A 14169-nucleotide genomic window follows, 5' to 3' on the forward strand; every position below is an offset into this window, starting at 1 on the left:
CCGACTCGCAGGCCGCTGCTCTCTCCCCTAGGCCACAGTGGGTCCTCTGGGCAGACTTGGAGGCGAACTAGAGTTAGGGGTCTCCAAGAAACGGTCGCCCCGGTAGTCCCCGCTGATAGCAACTTGGTGCCGAAGGGCCAGATTTGACTTGGGCGAGATCTGGAGCGCGAGAGGACTAGTCTGCCGGGGAAAATAAAACCAAACAAAAAGCCCTCTGAAAGCATTGTCTGGCCCGGGGCTTATTTGGCCTCTTCTATCCCTTCCACTAGGGCTGGTAAACTAGGGCACGAAGTTGCAACTTAAGCGCTTCGGCCGGGTCCTTCCCCAATCAGCGAAGTGGACCCACGTGTGTTTCGCGCTCCTCCGCGAAGACTCCGTAAGGCCCCTCACTGTTGAAATCACGTATTTGGGTTTCGGCGGCTACCGGAGCCCGGCCGGAACGGGAGAAGCCCCTTCTCTTGAGACTTGAGAAAGGGAAGGCCTCGTCGCTTCATTCCCTTTCTTTAGGTTTCCCGAATAACCGAGCAGCCGCTCTGTCCTTCCCTACGGTACGACCGTTCAGCTCCCGCTGCGGCGGTCGACGGGTCGGCGGGCGCTTGTGACGATGGAGTCGTTAACCGAACAGCTCTTCGTCCTGAGGGGATAGAACGGTATTTATCCCCACGGCCGAGCGCGCCGCTGAGAACCGGGGTAGACCAGGGATAATCGGATGGGACGCGGTCCCTGTCCCACGCGGGGTTCACGGGCACGACGGGGCGGGAGAACGGGTGCTTTAGCCCCCTTTTACAGATGAGGAAACTGAGGCGCTGAGAAGTCAAGCGAATAGAAACCAGTCCCGTGCTCCTTCCACTAGGCCTCGCCGCCTCCCCTCTCGTCGCAGTAGCAGCGGCGGAGGTATTTATTAAGCGTTCGCTGGGTGCTGGAGAACTGTGCCGAACCCCAGGAAAGATGAGGAATCTTTTTTTGTCCTACGGGATTTGTCGAGCGCTTACCGCGTGCAGGGCACCGACTGAGCACTTGGGAGAGCGCAGTGCGACGGAGTGGGTGGACACGTTCCCTGCCCGCAAAAACGAGCTCGTACCGTCTAGCTCTTCGGCTTTAGGCGATGCGAGGAGAAAGCTCGGAGCTTCGGTGGTTTCAAAACTAGCGTTTTGCCGTCCTTGCTCGTTTCGGAAAACTCTCTTCGTCCAGGAGTTGTCTGTAAACATTCTGACGTCCACCCACAAAAACCCGGGGAGGGAAAACCGGCCGCCCTCTGAAGGCGGGAGCTGGCAGGCGAAGAAAGGCGAGGGACAGGTCGAGCGGAATGGGCAGAGTTCTTCGTTTCGACTGTTTCCTTACGGTGGAAGCATGTGAATATAAACCCATTTAATAGCGGTATATCAAGGATCCCGAGTGCCCTGCCTGAGTCCTTACAATCGGTAAAACGTATCCCGAAGTCAGACGGCCACGGTGGCTTAGCGGAGTGCTCTGTTTATACCCTCGAGTTGCGGTATACGGATTTTTGCCTAGGTGCCCTTGCGCTCCGCTCCAGCAAGCCCGGCAGAATAAAAACCCACCTTCCTAGTTGGCTGGGCACGGAGGAAAAGAGAAGAGCCGCCGTAAGGTAGCGCCGTTCTTCCGTAGTTACCTCGGAGGACCGTAGTCGTTCCGTGAAACGTTTGAGCACGGTCGATGAGACCTTCACTCAGACCTCTGTCGGTTTCTAACCATCGGCCACGATCAGAGAAGCAGCGTGGCTCAGTGGCGAGAGCCCGGGCTGGGGAGTCGGAGGTCACGGCTCCGAATCCCGGCCCCGCCCCTCGTCAGCTGGGTGACTGTGGGCGAGTCACTTCACTTCTCTGGGCCTCGGTTCCCTCGTCTGTCAAATGGGGGCGAAGACCGCGAGCCTCCCCGGGGGACAACCCGATCACCCCGTGTCTCCCCCGGCGCTTAGGACAGTTGCTCCGCCCCTGGTAAGCGCTTAACCGATGCCAGCGTCATTATTATTATTGGTGTCGCTATCCCCGTCCCCTGAGGGGGGAAGGGAGGGGGCTCCCCATCGCAAAGCCCATCTGCATCCCGCCAGCCCGCTTCTACGGCGTCTTCGGTGCCGGCGATCGGGGGCCGGGCCGGGAAAAGGCCGGGAGAAGGACGGAAGCAAGAGCTGCGGCGGCCGGTCGCCTCCTCCGCTCTCGTCATTTAGGCGGCCAGGAGCCGGGCTCTGGCCCGCTCCGGTGACGCTGCCCGGACGCCTTGACCTTGGAAATGGCAAAGCACCTCCGGGGCTCAGGGGGCCCCTCGACTCGCCGATCCCTACGGGAGGGGGAAAAGCCGCATGAACCTCTCTCCTCCGGGTTCGTCTTTCAGGTCACCGGGAACCGGATCCAGTCCTTTCGGGATTATGGCATTGTCATGCTTGGCCAGACCAAAGGCCTGGTTCAGGAAAACCTGATCTTTCAAGGGAAGTCCAAAAAAACCATCTTGCAGCAAGTGTCGGATCTAGAGGGCTGCGTCGTTCGAAACAACAAGCTCCTGGCCTTCAAGAAAGAGTAAGCCTCCCGCCGCCCCGCTAGAAAGTGAGGCCTTAGCCCGTTAACCACCAGCCTGCCGCGGCAGAGGGGACCCCGCCTTCGGTTAACGGGAATCCAGGAGGCTCTCCGAAACCCCTGCGTGGTTCCCGGGTTTTCGGCCGGGCCCCGACGGTCAGAGCTGTTATTGTTCGGGCTGCGGCTGACGTGTCGAGAAAACGGATAGCGTTCTGACCTCGTCTACCGCCCGAGCCCCTCCCGGACGTCCGCCGGCGCTATCTCACCGTGCCTCGCGATCCGAGCGGTGCGTGTTTCGGGGGTAGAGCCGCGGCGGTCGTCAAATCCAGCTCTCGCCGGGGCCGGGGCCTCGACCGGCTGTGGGTCCCTGATGTGATTGAGGGTCCCGTGGTTACAGAGACCTCGTCCGCTTCGGCCGGGCAGAGGCCTGCAACTCCCGACAGCCGTGGGTCGAACCGGTGATTCCGAGGGAGAGAGCTCAGGATCCCGACCCCCCGAAACCGCCAGTTACCTCCGAAGCGGGCGTTTCGATTTGCGGCGCTGTTTTTCAAGTGGGTCGGGGGGAGAAAAGTTAGGTACATTGGATCCGAAGTCAGGAACGGGGGTTTTTTTTTTTTTTTTTTTTGGTAACGGTATCAAGGGCCGATTACAGGCCGTGCAGCAGGGTAGAGACGAGCTGGTCAAGTCGGCCGCAGTCCGCGTCCCACGTGGGGCTCGCACTCTTAATCCCCATCCCGCAGATGAGGTAGATGAGGCCCAGAGAAGCGACTTGCCCGAGGGCGCGGGGCGGAGGCGTGTCGGAGCCCGGACTGGAGCCCGGGTCCTCCGACTCCCAGGCCCGTGCTCCTTCCGCTCCGCCGCCCCGCTTCCCGTGTTTGTGACGGACCTCTGCTTGCCCCGGTTTTCTCGCGATCTCCACGAGGTCCCCGTGGGGTAACCGTTCCATCCTTTCAGGTCTGGCGTCACCTGGAAGCTGGAAAACCCGCCCGCGAGACCTCACGTCGAAGGCCCCTCGAGAGGTGTCTCCACGGCCCAGAACGGTCAGAAGGCGGCTGCCGTGACGGGCGGGATAGCGGCCAGGGTGGACGGTAACTGTCACAGTAACCGCAGCATCTTCTGCACCGTCCTCTGACTTGCCGGCGGGTAGGTCCGTCCCCCCGTCCCCGTCCCCGTCCCCCCCCCCCGCCCCGGAAATCTCCCCGGCCCGGGGCCCCGTGAGACCCTGACCCGGCCCCGGGGGCCCGATGACGCCCCCGGACGGGAACGGCCCGTCCTCACGTCGGCAGCGGGGCACTTCCGCTCAGCGCCCGCGGGTTCCGGAGCCTCCTCGGCCTTGGGTAGCAACCCCTTCTCGCTCTGAGACTTGGCGGAGAAGAACCCGACGGAAGCTCTCGAGGGGGCCTCGGGAGTGAAGACCGTCAGGATTGTTGCTTCCTGTTCCGTTCCCCCTCTCCACCACCGCCGGCCCCTCCGGCGAGGGGGCGGCGACCGCCGAGGGGCGGTCGATCGACGGTATCCGTCGCGCGCCGACTCGGCGCCGAGCACCGTGCCGAGCGCTTGGGACGGTATAACCGAGTAAGAGAAGACGCGGAGTCGCTTCTCTCCCCCCGATGATGACCGTGGTATCGGTTAAGCGCTGACTACGTGCCGAGCGCAAGGGCGGCGACGATCTAGGCGGATTGGACACGGGCCCTGCCCCCGCGTGAAGCCCACGGGCCGAGGGAAAGGGAGAGCCATCGCCATTTCCCCAGCTGGGGAAACCGCAGCGCCGAGAGGTCGTGACACTTGCCCAGAGTCACACAGCGGGCAAGCGGCGGAGCGGTGCTTAGAACCCAGCTCCTCCGCCTCCCAGACCCACGCTCTTCCCGCTAGGCCATCGCCGCTTCCCTCCGCGGAGAGACGTTTACCCCTCCGGCGAATTCCGGGCATCACCAGCCGCCGCTTCTGGGAGGCGGGGTGGCGCTCGGCGGCGAGGACCCCGAGGAGGTGTGTTGAAATAGGGGAGTGTTGGTCGATGACCAAACTGAAAAGGCGGCAGAAGAGATGCGCGGTTTGACGGAGTGCCGGCAGGCCCCGTGAGGCCGGCTAAGGGCCGGGACTGAACTCGGAAGTACGCGAGGCTTAATCTAGAGGCAGCGTGGCCCGTTGAGCGGGGGCCCGGGTTCTAATCCCGGCTTGGCCCGCCGCGCGATCTCGGGCAGGTTCCTTAGCGCGGGCGCCTCAGCTTCCTCATCTGTAAAATGGGGACGAGATACCTGCTCTTCCTCCCGCTTGGCCCCGTGGGGGACGGGGGACTGTGCCCGACCTGATTATCTTGCATCTGCCCCAGCGCTTGAGAAGCAGCGTGGCTCAGTGGAAAGAGCACGGGCTTTGGAGTCAGAGGTCATGAGTTCGAATCCCAGCTCTGCCACTTGTCAGCTGTGTGACTGTGGGCGAGTCACTTCGCTTCTCTGTGCCTCCGGTGACCTCATCTGGAAAATGGGGATTGACCGCGAGCCCCACGTGGGACATCCTGATTCCCCTGTGTCTACCCCAGCGCTTAGAACGGTGCTCGGCACATAGTAAGCGCTTCACGGGGACCGACCACGGTTACGATTATTTCAGTAGGGGTTACAGGACTAACGACAGCAATGGCGGTATGCGTTCAGCGCTTCCTATGTGCGAAGCACCGTTCTAAGCCCTGGGGGGATACCGGGCCATCAGGTTGTCCCGCGCGGGTCTCGGTTTTTAATCCCCATTTTCCGGATGAGGGAACCGAGGCCCAGCGAAGCGACTCGCCCGAAGTCACACGGCTGGCAAGCGGCGGAGCCGGGATGCGAACCCACGACCGCCGACTCCCAAGCCCGCGCTCTTTCCACTGAGCCGCGCCGCTTCTCCGGAGGGGGAGGGGGCCGGGAAGAAGACGTTGCGGGAGGGACCCCGGCCCCCAAACCCAGCCACAGGGACCCGGTGGCGGTAGGGAAGAGGCGGGGCAGAACGTGTAGGGTTTCGGGCGGCGAGATTCCGTTTTCTGTCACCGCAGAGGTAGGCGGGAGCCTTCCGACCTTGAGCGTCGGGCGCCCCACGGCCCCCGCCCGGCCATTCGCCGTCGCGGGCCGGCCTGGGACGGTCGTCGACACGGGGGAAGGATACGGGTTCCCGTACACCCGCCCACGCGTACACCCGCCCGAGCCACACGTTCCCCGTTGACTTACGGACCCTGCGGCGATTCTCCGCTCTCCAACCTGTAAGACGGGTCCCGTCGGGGGGGGTAGCATTCGGTTTCCTACTCATCTAGTGATTCGTTCAAAGGGCTGTGGGGCGATGTAGAGTGGCTAGATGGCTCCGGAGTCCGAGGAAGGAGCTACGGCGCCCTAGGGCACCCCTCTAGACCGCAAGCTCATCGCGGGCAGGGAACGTCACCGTCTGTTCTCGCATCGTACTTCGCCAAGCGCTTGGTACAGGGCCCCGCGGTCGAAACGAGGCGGGAGTTGGGCCTTCGCGTAGATCAGGCTGGAAGATCGCTTCACCCTGCCCTACTCGCTGTATCTTCGGGGTGAGCGGGATCTTCTGTGGGTTTTCGCTCCCGCCCCTCAGTGCTCCCGAGGTAGACTGTCGGCGCCGCGGACTCCGGCCCGACGGGGCCCCCTCGAACCTCGCCCGTGCCGTCGGGGAGCGGTGACGGGGGACGCCGCCCCTCCCGCGAGGCGCCGAGCTTCCCGGCGGCTGGGCCGCTCCCTTCACTCCCTGCGGTGGCGTAGCGCCGCGTCGGGCCGGCGGGCCTCAACGGAGTTGTCTTCCCGTCAGCCCTCCATCCGTCTTCTCTTCTGGGAAGGGTCTGCGTGGGATCTACGGCTTCCGTCGAAACTACGGTTCAAAAACCTTTTTTTTTTTTTTTTTTTTAAAAGAACGTTGGTCTTCGGCGAACGGATTTGTAAGGAAAAGCTGAATTATCAAAATAAAGTGATATATTTTAAACGTTATTTCTCCTAGCCTTTTTTTCCTGATCCGGTGCGGAGATCCCAGCCGTCGGGCTGATGGAAATGGGCGCCGTTCTGCCCTCCGGTTTCACCCCCGGGTTCCCTCGGTGGGATGCCGGAGAGGGCTCGGTCAGGCGGACTCACCGAGCGCTTACCGTGTGCGGGGCACTGAACTAAGCGCTTGGGAGAGTACAGTATAGCGATGCAACAGACACCGTGCCCTGCCTACGATTTGTTGCCGGATTGTACCCTCCGAGAGCTCAGTCCGGTGCTCTGCACACGGTCGGCGCTCACTAGATACGACTGAATGAATACAACGAGCTTCCGGCCTGGAGGGATTCTGCGGAGAGGAGGCTTAGGGAGGGGATTCTGTGGAAAAGAGCACCGAGGGGCACAGGATCTCCTCGTGGGTAGGCCTTCCCGTATCGGCCCAGATTCACCTGGCACCCCGCGCCGTCCCGGTGCACCCGACCTCCCTTGACTTGGGTGGATCCGTGGTAGTTGAACGTGCTTACGTGTCCCGTGCCCTGAGAAAACCCTCCCTCGACCCCGCGCCTCCCTCCGGTTACGGCCTCATCTCTCTCCCCCCCCAGCCCGAACCCGTCGAGCGAGTCGTCTCCACCCGCGGTCTCCGCTTCCGCTCCTCCGCTTCTCTCCTCGATGCCCTCCGATCGGGCTCACGCTCCCCTTCCCTCCGCCGAAACGGCCCTCCCCAAGGTAACCGACGACCATCTTCTCACCAGATTTGACAGCCCCTACTCCATCCTAAATCCTCCTAGACCCCTCACGTGCCCTCGACGCCGTAGCCCACCTTGAAACACGATCCGACTTGGGCTCCACCGACAGCGTCTCTCTCGGTTCTCTCCTCTCTCCGGCTGCTTTTTCTGACTACTTCTCGCTGTCTCTTGCCGGCTCCTCCTCTGCCTCCCCCTGAGCCTCCTCTGCAAGGCTCAGTTCTAGCTCTCCTCCTAGCGTCTATCTTGGCGCGCTCCCTTGGAAAATCCATCCGCTCCAGTGGCTTCAACGGCCGCGTCTGTGCCGATCCCCAGACCTACGGCTCTAGCCGCCCCCTCGCGTTTCCTCCTGCCCTCGAGGCGTTTCCTTATCTTCCCGCCGGACTCACCTCTCACTCAGCCCACACGTTCCATCCGTCGCCGAAACCCGTCGGTTCCATCTTCGTGGCACTGCTAAAATCTGCCCTTTTCTCTCCATCCAGCCGGCCACCGCGCCGATCTGAGCCGTTGATCCTCTCCCGCCGTGACTTCCGCCTCTGCCTCCTCGCCTCCCGTCTCCCCCCGCCCCCGTCCGCTCCGCTCCGGGGGTCTTTTTTCACTCGGTCGCATTTGTCGAGCGCTTACCGTGTGCAGAGCGCTGTACTAAGAGCTGGGGGAAGCACAAAAACGGCGATAGGGACGGTCCCCGCCCACGCCAAGCTCACAGTCTATCTTTTTTCTAAAACAAATTCAATCCACGCCTCCCCACTCCGCGAGAACCTCCAGCGGTTGCCCACCCACTGCCGCCTCAAACGGAAATCCCTTTCCACGGGCTTTAAAGCGCTCCATCGGCCCTCCCCGGATACGCTAGACCACCCCTTTCCCCGCCTTCAAACGTTCTGAACATCGCATCTCCTCCAAGAGGCCTTCCCCGGTTAGACCCCCTTTTCCCTCCTGCGTCCCCTTGGCTCTGTGACCTTTGGGCATTTGCTATTCACCCCGCCCTCGACCCCCTAGCGCTTAGGTACTGCCTTTGAATTATGCATGCTAAATTAGATTAACGTCTGTCTCCCCCCTCTAGACCGCTCACTGCGGGAGAGGAACGCGGCCGCCAGCCCTGTCCAATTGGCCCAAGCGCTCAGTACGGTGCTCCGCGCGTAGTAAGTCCCTAATGAATACCGACGACGACGACGACGACGTGAACCCGCCGCGTTAGCCGTGTCTTCTTTCTGTCGGTCGTCTGACGGGCCACGTCTGCGTCTCCTGGCCTCGGCTTCCTGCTACCCTGTCATCTCCCGAACGGCTGGGACCGCGTCTTACCTGAAACTATATAATCCACAGTACCTGGCACGGCGCCTCTGAGGCCCCCCCGTCGAGAATCGAGACGACGGTACCGAGGTACAGGTTGTCCGGTAGCCTCAGCCTACCTGTACGGGGCCTGGCTGGAGGAAGCTCCCCGCTCCTGAATTGTTTCCGTGGAAGGACACGCGCGACGATCAAGGTGACGGAGGGAAATGTCCCGCGCGTCGCTCCTGAGAGATACCTGCTTATCAGATGCGTTCCAACGACTGCATATACCGATGTTGTAATAATATAGTATTGTTAAGCACTTACCGTGCGCCAGGCACTGTACTGAGAGCTGGGGTAGGTAGGGGAAAATGGGGTCAGACACAGTCCCCCGAGGGGCTCGCGGTCTAAGTACGACGGAGAACAAGATGTTGATGTTGCAGATGAGGAAGCTGAGGCACAGCGACGTTAAGTGACTTGCCCAGGGTCGCGCACCAGGCGTGTGGTGGAATCGGGAGTAGAACCCACGTCCTCTGACCCCCCAGGGCCGTGGTCTTTCCACTAGACGCCGCCCCCGCCCCCACACCCCGGCTTCCCCGGGCGCTAGGCACTTAATCCCTAAAGAAGGTACCGGGGGAAGAGAAGCAGCGTGGCTCAGTGGAAAGGGCACGGGCTTTGGAGTCAGAGTTCATGGGTTCGAATCCCGGCTGGGCCACTTGTCAGCTGTGTGACTTTGGGCAAGTCACTTAACTTCCCTGTGCCTCAGTTCCCTCATCTGTAAAATGGAGATGAAGACCGTGAGCCCCACGTGGGACGACCTGATTCCCCTGTGTCTACCCCAGCGCTTAGAACGGTGCTCGGCCCATAGTAAGCGCTTAACGAACACCAACGTTAAGAGCGCTGCCGATGTTAAATCCTGGTCATTCCATCGCAGTCTTCCAAACGACACCTCTTTCGTGCTCTCGGTCTCTCTCTCTCGCTTCAGCTCTCCCCCACACCTTTCCAATCCCACCCTGGTACGCTGAAATCTCCTGGTGGACCTTAGAAGATACCCATCTGAATTTCCATTCGATTGTATTGTTGTAGTGCATTAGGCTCATCCGCTCACTAGTATTTACGGAGCGCTGACTGTGCGCGGACCACCGGATTAGGTTAGAATAGTACTTTTGTCTGTCTTGTAGGCGGAAGCCTTTCCTCCAGCTTTACCATCCCTTTATCGAGTCCAAACGACAAGGCTCCCGGAAACTACACAGGAAAGGAAAGCACTGCTATGACGGGGCGGGACCAGTGGTCCGTCCGATAATGGTAAAAATGACAACAGTAGTGACGACGATAGCATCTGTTAAGCGCTTACTACGTGCCACGCACCGTTCTAAGCGCTGGGGGGAGATACGAGGTCGTCGGGTTGTCCCACGGGGGGCTCCCGGTCTTCATCCCCCTTTTCCAGATGAGGTCACTGAGGCGCAGAGACGTTAAATGACTGGCCCCAAGTCACACGGCTGAGACCCAGTGCCGCCTGTGACGGCGGCGGCAGGATGCTCGGAGAAGCTAGGGGACAGACAGTTGTTCTCCTTGTCATCCCTCTCGGCGGTTTACTTAAGATTCAATAGTATTTACTGAGCGCTCACGACGTGCAGAGCACTGTACTAGGCGCTTGGAATGGACAAATCGGCAACGGACGGAGACGGCCCCTGCCCTTCGAAGGGCTTGCGGTCTAATCGGATGCCCGTCGAACTCCTAACAGCCTCCCCGCTAGCAGACTCGCCGTCGACCTCTCGTCGGTGAACCCTGCTTGAACTGAGCGAAGAGGTTCCCGAGGAATCGAATTTCCGTACGTTTACCCCTTGCGGTGCGAAGAGCGGTTTCCTTTCGTTGGGTTTGAGCCTATCCCCTTCAGGTTGATATGGGTGTTCCCCTTAGCCTGGAGCTGTGGGATCGGGTGAAAAACCGGCGTGGGTTTGCCCCGTCTACACTCTTCGGGATTTCGTGGACTTCGGTCACGCCCCACCGCCCCCCCAGCTTGGGTTTCCATCGCCTCAGCCTTCCGATTCTCGGCGGACCGACGTCCCTTAAGCCTTTACCGAAGCAAAAGAGATCACCGTCCCGATTCAGGGAAGTCAAGCCGCCGGGTGGCCTTTCTCTTTTCATTTCCAATGCCTGCTCAGAGACAGTTCGGGCAATCTTTAGGGCTGAGGTTTGCCGAACCTCCGGAGCCCTGCCATCTGATTTCCCAGTCACTGGCGTCTCTTCCCCACAGCGTCCTTTCTGGGGGGAATGGGAATTAGGTTTTGGGTTTTTCTGTCTTCAAAGAAAATCGACTACAGCGAGAAATCTCTGTAATCGGCATTTGCCCTCCCGGGCGGTAACTCCTCCGGCAGTAAAAAGTCACTGAACCCAAATCCCTGCTCCTCTCCGGGCTCTTTCGCCACCATCTCTGCCAAATTCGGGTTTCCTAAATTGGCGGGGATCTGTTAGGCGGTCAGAAACTTTCCTGGCGAGCTACCCTTCTCCTCACTGAACGAAACCAAATGATCTTTCAGACGGAGTTCGAGATGCCTTCTCAAGTCCCGGGGCTCGTTTAGAAACGCAACCCTCCACAGACTGGGGATGAGGCAAAACGCTATTTGCTAAAGGTCTCTTGGCGTTCGGCACCTTAGCAGGAGAATTCTGCCCTATTCTCCTCACTCAAAGCAATCCTTTGCAGATCCCCGAAAAGAAATACAAAACGGATTTTTGGTCGTCACCGTGAAGCGGCACGGAGCGGCCCGGCCCCACTGCGGGTCTCAGATCGTCTCCGCTTTAGTCCTTCCTGTAGGCCTTAAATGGGGCGGTTTCTCGCGGGTTTTCAGATTATTTCTTCAGTGGGAGCTGAGGAAAGGGCCGTGTGTGTACCCATGCTGTATAGTCCACGCACCCGAGTCCATAGCCCTTGGGATACTCACCGCCCCCCCAACCCTCAAGTAGCACACGGACACCGCCTTATACCTCAATGCTTCCCCCGGCTGTGATTTATTTTAACGTCTGTCGCCCCGACTAGACCGTTAACTCCTAGAGGGCGGGGATTATATCTGCCAACTCGTACTCTCCCAAGAGCTTAGTACAGGGCCTTGCCCGAAGTAAGTACACGGCAGGTACCACCCGTCGATACATATGCAGTCCGGGAGGCCGTATTTGCCGCTTCACGGATCTCCCCTCAAACAAACTATTCCCTGGGCGGGGTGGGGGGGGGGGGGGAAGGACAACATAAAGGCCGTTTTACGGGCAAACTTCATTAGCCGTCCTGGTTACCGGGAGCTGACACATTTTCTTCCCTCCCGGTTGGTGCGGTGACCAGTTTTAAATACCCGCTTTGGACCAAAATATCCGGCAAAGGACCGGTAATGGAAAGAGGTTTTGGCCGTCCTCGGAACGGATTCTTTGCCTAAATTACCACGCGCTTTGGTCTGTGGAAAGTCGAGTGTGCTCGAACGTGTTTTCCCTTCTCTGCCGACTGACAAAGGGCTGTTTTGTTTCCGTGAAGAGCCGACGGGGGAAGGCTGACGGGATTCTGTACACCCTGCGTAACGGAACGGTGAGGAAAGGGGTGGGGGTGGGGGGGTGGGGGGGCTCGCCGGCTACGGTCCGTCGATCGACGGCACCCGTCGAAGGCCCGTCCGCAGGACTTGAGTCTCGAGTCCCGGGGAGAGGACGAGGCAGCCCTCTACGAACGATCCCCGCCAAGCGAGAGTTTACCGTCTAGCGGGGAGGACGCCTAAATAGATCACAGATAGGAGGAAGCGATGGACTACATAGAATCAACGGAGCGCCGTGGGGAGGGCCGAAGGGGCAGTTGGGGACTGCGAGAAGGGAGCGATCGGAGATGAATTGGGGAAGGTCTCTCGGAGGAGACGGGATTCCAGGATGGTTCTGAAGATGGGGACAGCTGTGGCCGGGGGCGATTTTAAAGAGGGAGTTGCGGGCAGGGGGAGAGCGGAGCAGTGAGTAGATTAGCACGAGCGGAATGAAGCGCGCACCCCGGAGCGTAGCAGCCGGGGGCGGGCAGGGGACTGGGCAAGGAACGAGCGGATGGAATATTTCGAAGGCAGCGGTCAGAGGTTTCTGATGGACGCAGAGAAACCAACGGCCACCGGAGGTTTTCGAGGAGTGGGGAGAGGTGGACGGAGCGGCTTTGCAGACAAACGACCCGGGCGGCGAAGTGAAGCGTAGACCGGAGGCAAGGAAAGTCGGCGAGGCGCCCGAAGCCACAGGCGGACCCGGCCGACCCGCTTCGGAATCGTAGGGACAGCATCTAAGCCCTCTCCTCTGTTCCGAGCACGGCGGAGAAACACTCGGGCGAGAGTTCGCCTTCCCTGGCCCGACGATATTAAAATAGGGTGGGGGGGGGGGGGGGGTCTGGTGACAGACACGGTGGCAGAGATGAAACGTGAATACAAAACAACCTAAAAGTCCAACTGGCCCAGTGGTAAAGTAGACCCGTAGGGACCTTCGAAAACCCGGCCAGGCCGCTTGCTGCCGCTTCTTAAACCCCGATCTGTCGTTTATTTTAATGTCCGCCTCCCCTCCCTAGCCCTCTAGGTCTCCTTCCGGGCAGGGAACTCTGCCCAGAGTTCCAGCTCTGCTGTATTATACTCTCCCAAACGCTTAGGACGGTGCTCCGCGCTTGGGTCCGTGACCTTGGGTGTTCGCCCCCCCCCCCCCCCCCGACCCTGCGACACGCACGTACGCGTCTATGAATGATCACAGATTACCTGTCTGCATTGCCCGTCTCCCCCTCTAGACTGGAAGCTTGGTGTGGGCAGGGAACGTGGCTACCGACTCCGTACTCTCCCAAGCGCTTAACACGGCACCTTCCGCACGGTAAGCCCGGGCCGGGTCCGAACCGACTCGCTTCCATTTAACCCAGGTCTTAGAGCAGCGCTTGGGAGCCGGGGGCGGTGGGTGCTCATCCCGGCTCCGCCGCTTGTCTGCTGTGTGACCTTGGGCAAGTCACTTCGCTTCCCTGGGCCTCAGTTCCCTCGTCTGTAAAATGGGGATTAACCGTGAGCCCCGCGTGGGACAACCCCATCACCTCGGATCCCGCCCCCCCCCCCCCGCCCCCGGGGCCTAGAACGGTGCCGTGCACGTAGTAAGCGCTTAACAGACATCATCATCGGTATTATAATTGGCGAGAAGTACCGCGATTATCGGTAGCAGGCGTTCAAGAAGTTGAACGCGCACCCAGTAAGTGCTCAAAAAATACCACCGACTGCTTGATTGACCGAGACTCCATGAGCGTCTCACATCCGCCCAAGGTTCACCAACCGTACTAAAACCTGTGTTCCGATACTCGTTCATTCAGTCCTATTTACTGAGCGCCTACCGTGTGCAGAGCACTGCACTAGGCGCTCGGAAAGCCCAATTCGGCAAGGGATAGAGACGATCCCTACCCCGAGACAGGCTCGCGGTCTAGAAGGGAAGGCAACGAAACACAAGCAGGCAGGCATCGATACCATCAAAACAGATAAACAGAATCATATATATATATATATATATATCTCTATCTACACACACACACATCATTAAGAAAATAAATAGTCACAAAGCGTGGCTCAGCGGAAAGAGCTCGGGCTTGGGAGGCGGAGGTCATGGGTTCGAATCCCAGCTCTGCCACTCGTCAGCTGGGTGACTGTGGGCGAGTCCCTT

The 14169-nt window shown here is 60.1% G+C and overlaps 1 protein-coding gene across 3 annotated transcripts in view; it reads left to right on the forward strand.

Moving 5' to 3' along the window:
- Window positions 1-3697, forward strand: part of FBXO10 (F-box protein 10) — a 105843-nt gene extending 102146 nt beyond the window's left edge. For all 3 annotated transcript variants that reach the window (XM_029055710.2, XM_029055708.2, XM_029055711.2), the window contains 2 exons: window positions 2350-2531; window positions 3483-3697. In XM_029055710.2, the coding sequence (XP_028911543.1) occupies window positions 2350-2531; window positions 3483-3660 (360 nt within the window). In that variant the 3' untranslated portion in view covers window positions 3661-3697. The remainder of the gene's footprint in view (window positions 1-2349; window positions 2532-3482) is intronic.
- Window positions 3698-14169: the final 10472 nt, after the last annotated feature.

Source organism: Ornithorhynchus anatinus, chromosome X5 (genome assembly GCF_004115215.2).
Source record: "Ornithorhynchus anatinus isolate Pmale09 chromosome X5, mOrnAna1.pri.v4, whole genome shotgun sequence".
NCBI lineage: Eukaryota > Metazoa > Chordata > Mammalia > Monotremata > Ornithorhynchidae > Ornithorhynchus > Ornithorhynchus anatinus.